General features: G+C 37.3%; 1 protein-coding gene across 1 annotated transcript in view; it reads left to right on the forward strand.

Moving 5' to 3' along the window:
- Positions 1–9,478, forward strand: part of LOC137502176 (zinc finger protein 492-like) — a 49,454-nt gene extending 39,976 nt beyond the window's left edge. Inside the window, exons 8-9 of the mRNA XM_068229206.1 lie at positions 6,700–6,786; positions 9,386–9,478. Of these exons, the coding sequence (XP_068085307.1) occupies positions 6,700–6,786; positions 9,386–9,391 (93 nt within the window). The 3' untranslated portion in view covers positions 9,392–9,478. The remainder of the gene's footprint in view (positions 1–6,699; positions 6,787–9,385) is intronic.
- The last annotated feature ends 5,251 nt before the right edge of the window (positions 9,479–14,729 follow it).

Raw genomic sequence — 14,729 nt, forward strand, 5'->3', positions numbered from 1 at the left:
AATTGAAATTTATTAAATATTCCTCTAGATAATCAGTTGCCAAACATAGATTAGTAATTGATCATCATAATTAGATCCTCCCATCAAGCTGAGTTCAAATTTTGTAGAATAATATGCCCTCCTTTATTTTAATTTTGTTAAATTTCCTCTCCCACTATTATATCCCTGAGCCTCTTCTTTGTTTGCAAGCTCTTCTTTAAACTGGTCGAATCATCTTTAACTAGGTCATCTTTCCCACATATTGTTATCCAAGTTCTAAAGAAACATTAATTTACAGTCATCCTCGTGCTCCTCCTCACTTTTGTTTCATATTTTCTGTCCTGTTTTTGAGTTTTGAAGGGATACCTCAACAATATGAATTTTAGTTAACCCTCTTGGAGCCAAGAGCCGATCTGGTCGGCCACTCCCCATCAGCTGGAAGAGGCCAGAGCTCCGCCTCCACTCTACTACTGTAAAGTGCCAGGCCGTTTTCAGTGGAAATACATGTATTTTAAAATTCGTGTATATCTACCGCTGTATAGCAAATACCGGCATGAAATTTTCTACATACCGACTACGTAGAATAAGAAACTAGTTTGGAGTGATATAAAGAGTCAAAGATGTTTCATTGTTGATTTATAGTTGGCGAAAAGTTTATTTTTAGGAAGAGAAAAATATTTTCGCACTTTCCCTCTCAATATCTACTTTGAAAAAATAATTTACGATACAAAATAATATATGTAATTATGTATAATGTATTTCTAAATGCAATTCTATAGAATAACTAATTTGAATGAGAAAAATAAAAACATAAAAAATAAAAATTCAAACATATATCACTAATAAAAACAAGACTATTTTACTCACCGATAAAATTCGCGTGTATGTATCGATATTTGGCAAATACTGACAGTAAATTTTCTACGTGCGGACAACACAGTATTAAAATAATTCTGAATTATTAAATAAGTAAAAAATAGTAGTTGATATTATAGTTTTTGTTTTCAGAAAAAATAGCTTCTCGTTTTCGGTTGTAGTATATATTAGAAAAGTAATTTTACAATACAACAGAATTTACGAAATTAAGAAATGTATGGCACTAAAGCCGTGATTTGCTTTGACCTACTAAGCGACCGCTGCTCAGTTCGGTACCTGCAGTTTACGAGGTGAATCATGGTCAGTGAGACGGATCCTCTCAGTAATTATTCTTGGTTTTCCAGAACGGTGTCGCCCTCTCACCCTCAGATATCTCCTCAATTGCAATCACTTAGGGTCACTTAGATTGAGTGAACCTCGAACCAACCCTCAGGACCAGGCGAAAATTCTTGACCTGGACGGGAATCGAACCCATGACCTCCGGGTGAGAGACACACACGCTACACTTGGCCCGCGGAGACCGTCATTTAGGTAATGATAGAGGACTATATGTAACTATAAGGTTTAGCAGAGAGTAAGTGAAAAGTAAATTGAAGTGTGATATGGGCGGAGAATCAGGCGGTAGGTCATGTTTAGGTCCAAGAACTTCCTTGAAGGAGACAGGAGGTTGAGGAATGTTGTCGGGTTCATTGGGACAAATTTCCACAAAATGTTCTCCAGAGACATCATCATATCCGTTATCACTAGTTTCATCTACCACCATATTCAGAGTAGCTTTAGTGCTGTTAGACACAATCAAACGTCTCTTCTTTAGCTGCAGTGATTCCGCGGACGTGTCCGGTATAATTTCATCGCTACTCTCTGAACTAAATTTCCTATCGCTATCCGACAAATCATCAGCGTTAACTTCGCACTGTTCTAAATACTGCATTAATTTATTGTCATCAATACCTGCCGAAAAATTATCACGTGAACAACATGCCATTTTCCTGTCACAAATCCACTCACTGCAAGGAGTAATCTCTTACTGACCGGTTAGCGGTATTTGTAAACACAGGAAATGACTCTTGTGAAAGGTATAACACCCTCTTAGAACTGCCAAAGCAAGGCCAGGCACACAATAACGCGTAGCCCTTTTACTACAGGTTGTAACAAAAGTATGCATGTCTCTATAGGTTGCCTCAAAATTACGTATATCACAGAATTTTAAGCCGGCCGATGTAATCGGCTCTGGCAACTTCCGACTGGATTGTTAACGGCTGACCAGATCGGCTCTGGCAATTTAAAGGGCGGATGCTCGCACTACCGCCTGGCACCAAGAGAGTTAATAAATAACTTGAAAACCTTTAAACCTTTTAACTTGTCAGGTCTCTTCTTAAACAACAAACAGCACAACATATACTACCTACATATATGGGGTAGAAGTTTATCTTGACTTTGTGAAAGCCAATCAGCAACTAGAAGAACAGTTGATCTCAACACAGTATTTCTTTACATCAAGTAAGATTCATTGTAACTTTGGATAATCTGAAATGGTTTAAATTGTCTTTGCACTGATACATTGTCAACTTTGCTTTACTTAAGCTGGATGCACACCAGAAGAGACTAAACAGTTTGGGCAAAGTCAATTTTGACAGATACCAATTTGATGATTTTTTTTTTAATTTGATGATCAAGACAATTCAAAACTCCAAGCTGCAGAAATGAAGTTCCTACGCACCATGATACAGAAGATTAGGAAGGACAAGTTCAGGAATGAAAAGTCTGAGAGGAGGTGGGAAAGGGAGACTCCCTACTACAGAGGATTCAGAAAGCAAGACTGAAGTGGTTTGGCCATGTAAGAAGGATGAGTGCAAGCAGGACTGCAAGAAGAGAATATGAAAGAGAAGTAAAAAGAAATGATGGTGATGATGATGATGATGATGCTTATTTTTTAAAGGGGCTTAACATCTAGGTCATCAGCCCTTAATGGTACATAATGAGATGAAATATAATGACAGTTTAAAATTAAAAAGTCATCCACTGACCAGAATTCAAAATGTGATGATGAACAATTAATGGGTGAACATGAATTTAAAACAATCAGTGGATCCAACCTGCAATGCCCCACATTCCCAGAAACTATCGTAAAACAATACTATTACTGACTTATTGACCAGGTTGTTCAGAAACTAGAACATATGTTAACGGAGGACCATGATTTCACACGGGTAATAAGGAACATTTTGGCCTACAACAAAGTGGACCTCAAAAGAAATAATCCAGACAAATGGAGTTCTGCAAGGGGACCCATTAGTTAACGTCACGACAGCAAACATCACAATGATTCTAGAGGAAATAACTTCAGTTTCTCTCTATGTTCACGCAGACGACATGATCCTGGGTTCCCCAAACTGGCAAGAGCTACAGAAAGTACTAAAACACATTCACAATTTGGCAGTTGATAACAATATCAGCATAAACCAGAGAAAGACAGTGTACATGGCTTTCCAAAAAGGGGGGAAAACTAACAGTGGAAAACAGAATGACACTCGGCAAAGAAGAACTCACGTCGGTTAATACTTACAAATACCTCGGCGTCACCGTGCAAACAACTTGCCACTCTTTCAGACAACACATAAAGGAATGAGCAACAGCTGCCATCAGAGGAATATACGATCTGAAGAACATAACCAAACTCTCATTAAAAACTGCATTGACGCTCTTCCACACCAAAATAACTCCCACTATCTCATACGGCCTAGAGCTAATATGGGAAAAGCTAGCCACAACAGACCTCACCACGATAGAAAAAGTAAAAGCATGATTCCTTAAGAGAGCACTGAGTGTGGCAAGATCGTCACGTCCAGACTAATCTATGAATTAGCAAGGGAACCTTTCTATATCGAAGACCTCCGATTCAAACTACACCTGCCATCTATCTTGCAAATGGAGAAGGTACTTGAGCAGAAGCGTCTGAAGCAACAGGACATACCACTGGATTTTTACGCAATGGAAGCATTGACCGATAGACGATGGACACAGGAAATTTACATGTCGATTCCCATAGGGAATCTGAAATATTTGTTCCGAATGAGTAAATTTATAATACCAATATAAATGGTCCGTTATTGGACATTATAAATTTTCCAGCTAACTCATTCCTGGTTGCCAGCATTTCGCCCTCGTGTGCTGGGCTGGGCTCTTCAGTTGGTACCTAGCACAACTACCAAGACGCTGACTAGTGCATACCGGGGAGGCCACTGCGTAGGCTAATTGTAGCCACCAGCAGTGCCAATGCACTATGAGACACTTTGTCTCATTATCAAAAATTGATGCCTGCTTGGCCATCAGATGATTAGATGTCGATTCCCATAGGGAATCTGAAATATTTGTAAATTTATAAATTTACTCATTCGGAACAAATTCGGAGGAAAATCAGGAACTAAGAAACGTAGTCACAAGACTCGCCGTACACGGCTTCCAATCACAAAATTTGCAAAAACATAAAATATCATGAACCGAACAAAGAATGTATATGTTCTCTGTGTGAGAAACCATGCGACAAATACCACATAACACTGTGTAGTAAGAGGGAAAAGAGCATAGTTGACTATAGCAAAGACTAAACCGCCTCAAGCATCTGTAAATTGTAGTATGTTGTGTGACAATATTTCGTGCTTACTTTGTAACCTTGAAACGTATTGTTGTATTCCATTATATGGCCATCTGGCTGCAATAAATTCTTATTATTACTATTACTGACCAAGAGACTGCTTCTAAAACACAATCCTGAATCAGGAATTTCCAAAGCCTCTTGTTTTTTACCAAAGTAACTGTAACCTTACAGGTAATATTAATTTTGATGCTTTAATATTGCTATTAACTGCATATGTTTCATGTATTTTAATTCAGTAATGTGTACTTTATTAGAATACATAGTTAATACATCAAAATTAATACTCTGGCATTTTCTAACCCATATTTTTGTAGTAGCGATCCGTGGGTCCTCACGTCAGTAACTACACACAAAATGTTAACATCCGTAGTGAAGGGTTAATAATGTGTTTTTTACAGATATGTTATAGTGGAAGACCTAAGAAACAAAACCGACAAAATCAAGAAACTCACAGACAAACAAACCAGACTGCAAATTAAAATCAACAAACAGACAATAGGAAAGGTGATTTCCGATGAAGAAAGAAGGATAAGATCAGAGAGAATAAAGAAGTACTGGGCTGACAGGAAGCTAAAAAATTATTTGTATAAAGTTGGCTAGAGTGGTCGAATGAAGACCATAAAATGTAAATAAATAAATAAATAAATAAATAAATAAATAAATAATATTTATATTGAACTTCTATGTTCAACAGACCAAAAAGCTTTTAAGTTACATTTAACTGAGTTGACACTCGAAATTATGGGCCGATTGCAGAAACAATGACTAGTTTTAAGCCTTAGACAACGTCTAAATCAAGCACGATCTTCCATTGCATAAACAATGTTCAGTCGATGTTTAACTAGACATCACTTAAAGTTTCGTATTGGTTTGGAAATAGAGATAGAAGTATCTTTCATGTAACTCTTTGTTTGTCACAACCAATGAAATTCATCGGTATGCGCGGCAAACACCAGTCAGCTGTTTGTCTTCCTGCACACTACTCAAATATGGCTAAGCGTGAGCATGACTTGTCCACAGATAAGAGTATCGCTTTCGGTGCAAATTAAATCTCATAATATTACCGACACTAAAGCGTCACACCACCGTACGAGGAAGTGTAGCTTTGGTTATAGCGTTGTGCAGTGAGTGTAATCTACTCATAAATACGGTATCTTCGACGAAGGGAAGATGAAGCAATAGTGTAACCAACTGTGTTGTACGGGCCATATAGATGTAGGTTGCATTCTGGAGATCGTAGGTTCGAAACACGTCATCGGCAGCCCTGAAGATTGTTTTCCATAGTTCCCTATTTCTACACCAGGCAAATACTAGGGCTGTTATTATGGCCACGGCTCTTCTTTCCCAGTCCTCTTTAAACAATCACCACCATCACTATCACTTGCCTTTTCCTATCTGATATTTGCCGAAAACTTATACGATTATATATATAAAAAACCCATACAACCTACATTGTAGTTATCACTATTGTGTGTGCATGCGTGCGTGTTTTTTTTTTTTTTTTACTTGGCAGTAAAAATATAAGTGAATCCTTCCCGGTTGATGTATGTGACAGCCCTCTGATGGGACATGTAATTCTGATATGTATATAGTTGAAGTGACCTATAATTCCATGGAAATAACCCCATGTATATAATAAAATATATCGGTTGCCAAGAATTGTATTCAAGTTGATTTACCAGACTACCCCTTTGTCAGTCTCAAGAAACAAGTCTCGAAAAGCGAAACCTTATTTTAAGATCTATCTCTCCGTACATGTCATACGAATTGCTGCGATTTAGCAGCGGGCGACCCACAGAGAGGCTGTCGGACTTACCTTTCTTCCTGGAATCATCTCAACGTGATAATACAAATGACATGTTTCATGATGCATAACCTCTGATTGTGATTCACTCCTCTCATTTGAGGTTAAACAGTGCTCTCAGCAGTGTTTAAACATGACCGGTTGAACATCAGTTTTAGACAGTGTCTAAGTGATAAATAACGTCTCTGCAATGCGGCAGCCATACTTAGGCATTGTTGAACCATAGACGTCGTCTAAATACCGCTTCTCCAATCGGCCCTATGGCTTCCTTCTTAACAGGTTTTAGTTAATAGTTTAGAAACCTGATTTATAATACTGTATCTGCACGAGAATTTTTCTTTTGTGACTTGTAGTTAGAATTGCAGTGGATATTATTTTTCAGGTAAAAGTTGAACCAAGATCATTGTCAGATATAGATGAAGAAATGGAAGAGGAAAGTATAACAGAAGATTTGATTGATACAAAAGAGGTAAGCATGAAGGATAACTGCTGAAAATTGAAATTATCATTCATCTACTTGCAGTTACATCAATGATTTGAAAGATTATTGTTATTATTGAATGTACCTGAATCCTTGTTGCTACCCCTTGCTTAGTTGAGGTAATCACAGTGAATGATAATAGAGCTGAGAGGTGCTTTCAAGCAAATAGAATTGTGATAATGATTCAGCAATTATCATTTTTGTAATTAAGTTATGGCTTGAATCCTTTTATGAGGAAGAGGCATTATAAAATCATGTTTTAAAAGAAATGTCTTGTTTTTTCTCTTAAGATATTGTCCATCTCCATTTCCTGTTATTTCAGTTTTAATTTCTGTAATCTAGAATCATATGATTGTTGATTCCCTAGCCCAAAGGCTAGTTGGATAATCAGCTAAAATAAGAAACTTAGGCATCACTGATGATGGCATAGTAGGGAAATGAGTACCGAAGTAGTTTTCCATTGCTTTCCTTACAAAACCTACTGGTGCTATTATACAGGGCATTTTATAATGACACTAACAATGCATAATATGCTGTATGGGATGGTAAACTGATAATTTTTCAAACACAACACTTGTCTAAAAAACCATGAGTTGTGCACTGAGGGGTGTCAGAAATTGCCAATGCCTTGGATATGAGGAAGGGTGTGTGTTATTTTGTCAAGTAACCTCCACCAACCCAACAAAAGCATCATGTTGAGCACTAAATTACAAAAGGGATTTGAATTGTCGACCTTCTGCTTCATTACAGAGAAAAAATACCACATCTTGGACAATATATGTCAGTCTTTGTACCGCTGTCCCATAATATAATAAAAAGCAGAAAATTTTCTGATGTATTTCACTGCTAGGTGTACGAGGAGATATATCATCCATAAATTCCGTAAATAAATGATTAATTCAATATCACAATAAATATCTAAGCCTAGCGACAACAAATTGTATTTGCTCTACAATGTCTGTAATGATGAAATAGAACTGCATCTAATATTTCATAGAAATGTGTATTAAATGTAACTGACAACAATTTTTATCAGCAAGGGAGAGATATGATTATTAGCTGTTTGATAGTAAACTTGTGTCCTCGTCCTAAGGTGGTTCAGCTCTTTTCAGGCTCACACCCAATAGAAGTGAGCTCCATGTACCATTTTAACCACATGCTGGTCATCCTGTCGGTCTTAAATTTCTGTCAGTATCGGGAATCAAATCTGGGTCTCCAAGGACAGTAACTAATAATGATAACTGTTATGGTATGGAGGTGGACAGCATTTGATCCTCCAGTATTACAAAATTCAGTGTAAGTGAGATGTACCTCGGAATGCTATGAAAATAGTGTCACTTGAATAGTAGGCTAAACACTTTGATCAGACCAGTTGGCCTTGCTCTAGTGTGATGAGTGATAACTCATGCATACTCGTGGCATATGGAAAGTTGAACATCTTGCACATGTCACTGCGAGTTCTGCTGTCCCATGTGATGAGTCTGCCTACATGTAGATTACATGCTGTACTACAAATTTGCCTCCATCTCCTATATTTCTTTGTTATCTCCATTTTGTCTGTATATTCATTGCTAAATGGATATTTTCTACATTGTATTGCACAGAATTGCAACATGAAATCAGAGTGGTTCCAAACTTATCTGTACAATATATATATCTTTGAATCTGTTCCTGTCTTGTTTTACAGTTTTCATCTGACATATAAGCTTTTAATATACACTTTTAATATCTACTGCCGAAAGTCTGCAGTTCAATATCTTGGAACTTCTAATAGGTGCAATGAGTGTGGTATGAAAATTAACCTTTTGAAGACTAAATTGATGTCAGTAAGTAAAAAATTCAACAGAATTGAATGTCATATTGGTGATACAAAGCTGGAACAGGTAGATATTTGTGTGTTCTACCAGGATGGCAATATAGTAAGTGAGATTGAATCAAGATGTAGTAAAGGTAATGGAGTGAGCTCGCAGTTGCGATCAACAGTGTTCTGTAAGAAGGAAGTCAGCTCATGGACAAAACTAACTTTGCTTTACAGGAGCAAAAGTTGAGTTAGAAGTAACAGACGTGAAAGTAGCAAGAATGATTGCTGGTACAAGCAACTAGAAACAATATCATGAGGCTACTCGGAATGAGGAGATAAAGGCTAAGTTAGGAATAACTCAATGGATGAAGCTGTACACATAAACCCGGCTTCGATGGTGAGGTAATGTGAGGCGAATGGAGGATAGGTTACCTAGGAGAATAATGGACTCTGTTATGGAGGGTAAGAGAAATAGAGGGAGACCAAGATGACGATGGTTAGACTCAGTTTCTAATGATTTAAAGATAAGAGGTATAGAACTAAATGAGGCCACAGCACTAGTTGTAAAGAGAGGATTGTGGCGACGTTGATGTTTAGTAAATTCACAGAGGCTTGCAGACTGAACGCTGTTTGGCATAACCATGTATAATAAGAGAGAGAGAGAGTGTGTGCTTTTTTTGTTCTGTTTTTTACAAATCCTTCTCAACAAATATTGTATTCCTTGTTATTACTTTGATATTTGTTGTATGAATGTTTTTAAAATATACCTTACGTTTTATTCTGCAGGTATGAACCAGACTAAGTTGCTGATACAACTAACCAGTTCAACAACAAGAATCTGCAGTATAAATATTCCAATTGTAAAAACATTCTTGAGCATTTATCTCATATAGAGGCCATTGTAATTCGTTGTCATCACAGTAGGAAGTAACATCCTTACTTCCAGTGTAACAAAATCTTAAGTTTTTTATAACTGAAGTCATCTCTTTTCCATTTCGACTCTGTTATTTTTTTCAACTAAGGTTTAGGTAGAAGGCAGAATCCCACTTTCCAATACTTATTTGCTTTTTATGGCTAGTCTATGTAATCACAAACATATTCCAGCTTAATGTCTAGTTAAATGACTAAAAAAGTACGTGTTTCTTTCCTCTGATGTAGAACATCTACAGCTAAAAACATGTACAAAGATACAAAAATTGGCACATATGAAATAAAAACCACTTATGATGATGCTGATGAGACAAAATATTCCTTCACATAGTTAAAATACTCAACAAGTCAATGTTCAAATTTGTAATAAAATCTGTGTGTAAGGGATCTTAGAAAGTGGAAGGTGGGATTCTTCCTTCAACCTAAACCTTAGTTGAGTTGATGCCAATACTGGATAAAAATGAGATTTATAAGTTGCAGTTTAACTGTTAGGTTCTTCAGTCTGCTGAAACTAATTTTGATCAAATAAATTCATAAACTGCCTGGAAAAGAAACCAATAATAATATTATTGGCTTTATGCACTGATTACTTTTTCGGTTTTTGGAGGCACGGAGATACCGGAAGTTTGTCCCGCATGAGTTATTTTAGTTGCCCGTAAATCTACCAACACGAGGCTGACATATTTGAGCACCTTCAAATACCACCAGACTGAGCCAGGATCAAACCTGCCAAGTTAGGTTCAGAAGGCTAGCACCCCAACCGCCTGAGCTACTCAGTCTGGCAAAGTGAAAACATATGGTTAGTTACGGAATTATACCTGCAAAAGAAAAAACTTAATTAAAATAGAATGACAGGTTTCGTTCTTGAAAGAACATCATCAGATTCTATCAAATCACTCTCAAAATATTTAGAAATGTATAAACATTTATGGTTATTTTGTTTAAATCCTTAAACTCTTGAAATCTGGAACTTATCTTTATGAAATCCTCACTTCTCTCCACTCTAGCATAGAATGCAAGTTGTTACAATACCAGTACTTTGTCGTTGGTGTGAGTTCAGCTCATATGGCTAGTTAGTCTGTTGACCTTCCACCATTCCATGCCCCCTAGTTTGGCTAGTTCACTGACATACTTGTAGGTGATTTACTTTTAGTGCTTCCTTTATTGCTGCTGTTGTTGTTATTATTATTATTATTATTATTATTATTATTATTATTATTATTATTGGCTTTACGTCCCACTAACTACTTTTACGGTTTGTTTTATTATTATTATATCATTCCTTGGACACCTTATCAGAACACCTGAAACCAGAATTAGCAGAAGAATGATTGAAAAATTATGCATTAGCAAGACCTATATTAAATGTATAACATAAATTAAGTAGGATATTAAAAACTACAAATAACAATAGACAATCTCAAAAACAAAACAGAAAAAACAGAAAAAACATCAGGCTACAGACAAGATCAATAAAAGGTCTAATGGGAGGGTATTTTCAACAGAACAAAGGAAGGCAGCATCTCTCAGAATGAGAAAATATTGGGCTGATGGGAAATCAAGAAATCCTTTGTATAATTGACAAGTGCGTCCAATGTAGGCCATAAAATGTAAAATAAATAAATATTATTATTATTATTATTATTATTATTATTATTATTATTATTATTATTATTATTATTATTATTATTATTATTATTATTATTATTTAAAAAGTCCAAATCTTTTTTTTTTGGTAGTTGCTTTACGTCGCACCGACACAGATAGGTCTTATGGCGATGATGGGACAGGAGAGGGCTAGGAGTGGGAAGGAAGTGGCCATGGCCTTAATTAAGGTACAGCCCCAGCATTTGCCTGGTGTGAAAATGGGAAACCATGGAAAACCATTTTCAGGGCTGCTGACAGTGGGGTTCAAACCTACTATCTCCCGAATACTGGATACTGGCTGCACTTAAGCGACTGCAGCTATCAAGCTCGGTGGAGAGTCCAAATCACTGGCTGAATGATCAGCATTGAGGCCTTCAGTTCAGAGGGGCCCGGGTTCGATTCCCGGCCGGGTGATTAGTTCTTCTGGCTCTGGGACTGGGTGTTTGTGTTTATCCCAACACTTTTATCTTTGTATTAAGACAACACACTACACTACGAACCACCACAGAAACATGCAATAGTGATTACATCCCTCCATATAGGGTTGCATCAGGAAGGGCATCCGGCCGTAAAACAGGGCCAAATACACATGTGCAACACACTTTGCACCCATGACCCCACAGATGTAGGAAAAGCACTGGAAGAAGAAGAAGAATTATTAAAAGAAGTAGGTGAATATTGTTGCTTGGGTAGTAAAATAACTAACGATGGCAGAAGTAAGGAGGACATATAGTGCAGACTAGCACAAGTAAGGAAGGCCTTTCTTAACTCATTGCGGGCCGTGGACAGCGTAAGACGTTTAATGTTCTGCGCGAAGCAATGCTGTTTATCTTCCTCATCTATGCATTCTTACACCTTAGTCAGCATTATTGGTTGTAGCAGGAAGTTGGTTGACCTTTTTGAGATAACCTTCGCGTTGAGTGGGCTGATGTTTATCTTAGCTGTTTTAGCAGGAATATCTCAGCACTTCCTCGCGCGTCAAGACGGTACTTGAGATTCCAATGCAGTGCGTGTCGTTCTTACCGAGTGTAGTATAATGGCTTATAAAACAAAGTTTCTTACGGAAGATTAATTATTAGATATTGTTCACAATGATTATTCTGGTAATGAACTTATTCCTGAAATAGCCTCAGATAGTGAAAGTGAGTGTGTCGAGGAAATTCCGATTCCCGAATCCGATAGGCCTATAGAGAAAAGGTAAGTGCCTGATACATATCATCCTAGTTATTGTCCAGCCGTTCCACCATTTACAGAGAATTCAGGTATAACCGTTCAAATAGAAAATAAGCAAGATATTTTGAGTTACGTGAGTATTTTCATGAATGACGAATTTTATCAGTATGTGTGTGAGCAGACCAATCTATACGAGAGTCAAGTGATAAGTGCGGTGCCCCAGCCTTTCACAAAGAATTCGATCATGCAATCGTGGAAACCAATTATCCAAAATCCTGATATAAAAATGTACTGGATCGAAGACCCTGTTTTTCATACTCCGATATTTTCCAATACAATGTTCCAAATACGCTTCCTTCATATTCTTTCATTTCTTCACTTCGGTGACAGTAATCATTATGCCGAAAATACAGATAGGCTGTATAAAATTAGACGTATTTTGAAACCTGTGACACCAGATATCACACCCTAAATATTTACTAGAGGTAAGCACAAAGTATCATTTTTCTATCATTTATAGTTTAGGAGTAATTGTAAATTGTATTAAGTGATGCACGTCAAGAGGGCCGGGCATTCAAGTGTCAAGCTCAGAAGCAGGTACTAAACGTGTTAAGAAAAGAAATTTGCTCACTTCGAACACTGATATAGGAATTAAAAAGATGATTTTGAAGACTTTCGTATGGAGCATGGCATTGTGTGGAAGTGAAACACGGATGATAATTCACTCAGAAAGAAAGAGAATGGAAGCTTTGGAAATGCGGTATCACATAAGAATGCTGGAAGCAAGATGGGTAGATCAAATTACGAATGAAGAGGTACTGAATCGAATAGTTGAGAGGATATCAATTTGACGAGAAGAATAAATAAAATAATAGGACACATCTTAAGACACCCAGGACTTTTTCAGTTGGTTTTTGAGAGACATGTAGGCGGTAAGAACAGTCAGGGTAGACCAAAGTATGAATATGACAAACTAATTAGAGCAGCTGTAGGATGCAGCATTTACTTAGAAATGAAAAGGTTAGCACAGAACAGCATGGCATGGAGCGCTGCATCAAACTACTCTATGGACTGATGACTCAAACAACAATATTATTATTCTCATACTAAAATTGTTTTGTAAACTTTGCAGGGGTTCTGAATGAGCATCTAATTGCCTGCCTGTTATACCGTAATGTACGGTTATGCGATTTCACTTATGTCAGCTCTTTTAGAACTGGACTTACATGGTTTTTTTTTTTTTTAATCTGGTGTGGAAATGTAGTTTTGCTCAGCCTGTATAAGTGGTGTTGCAGTATGTTACTTGACATTTGAGTTCATTAAGCTACCATTTTCATTATTGTTATTGTTGTTGTTCCTTCATCTACTTCGTGGGAGGTGGACAATGGCATGAAGTAGGTGATTGTCTGTACTGGCGATGTACAGCAGGGACTGAGTATGCCCCATGACTGCTACGGTAGCTGTGAAGGACCTACAGGAACCCTGAAAAGCGATGGCTAATGGGGCTCTGGTAGAAGAATTCAATGGCAGCAACGGTGGAGAAAGAGTCCTTTGGGAAAGTGAAGCTGGTGGAGGAGACAGCCCTTCTTCTCAGGGATAAACATAGAAGAAACCATTGCCTCGGTGATAAAGAGGGATCTTTAAAGGCTAAGGGAGATAACCCGTAGAAAAAATGTCTGCCTCTCCACTGGACCAGGGTGCTGTAGGCTAATAACTCGCACACCTGAATCAAATTCATTACAGAAACCAGAAGAAATTTTTGCTGGCCAGATTTTATGGAGATGACTTTTGCAGTGAATTACAATACATGAATTGGATTCTGGAATGTGAAAACTACGTATGAAACTGGCAGACTGAGCAAAGTAATGGCAGAAATTAAAAGATATAAACTGGAGATACTTGGGTTGAGTGAAATAAGATGGACAACTATGGAGAGGTTAGGACAGAACAGGGTGGTGTGTTCATTTACTCCGGAAGAGAAGTAAATGAACAGCATCCAAGTGGAATGGGTGTCTTACTCACAAAGAAGGAAAAAAAGTAGCATAATGAAATGTACCACTGTATCACACAGGATAATTACTGTACGAATAAGAGCCAAAATTAAACCTGTGACCATAGTGCAGTGCTATGCACCAACACAGTTAGTAGAAGAGGAAGTGAAGGAGGAGGAGGAGTTTTATGGTAGGCTGACATCGGCACTAGCAGGTATAAAGAAGAAGGACATTGTGGTATTGACGGGAGATCTAAATACAAAAATTGGTAGTGAAAGTTAGGGAAAAGAAATCATCATGCTTAGACATGGAATTGGAAAAGAAAATAATAATGGCTAGAGATTTATAGACCTGTGCAGTAGTTTTGGATTGGTTATATGTGGAACACT

The sequence above is a fragment of the Anabrus simplex genome, chromosome 9, assembly GCF_040414725.1.
Source record: "Anabrus simplex isolate iqAnaSimp1 chromosome 9, ASM4041472v1, whole genome shotgun sequence".
NCBI lineage: Eukaryota > Metazoa > Arthropoda > Insecta > Orthoptera > Tettigoniidae > Anabrus > Anabrus simplex.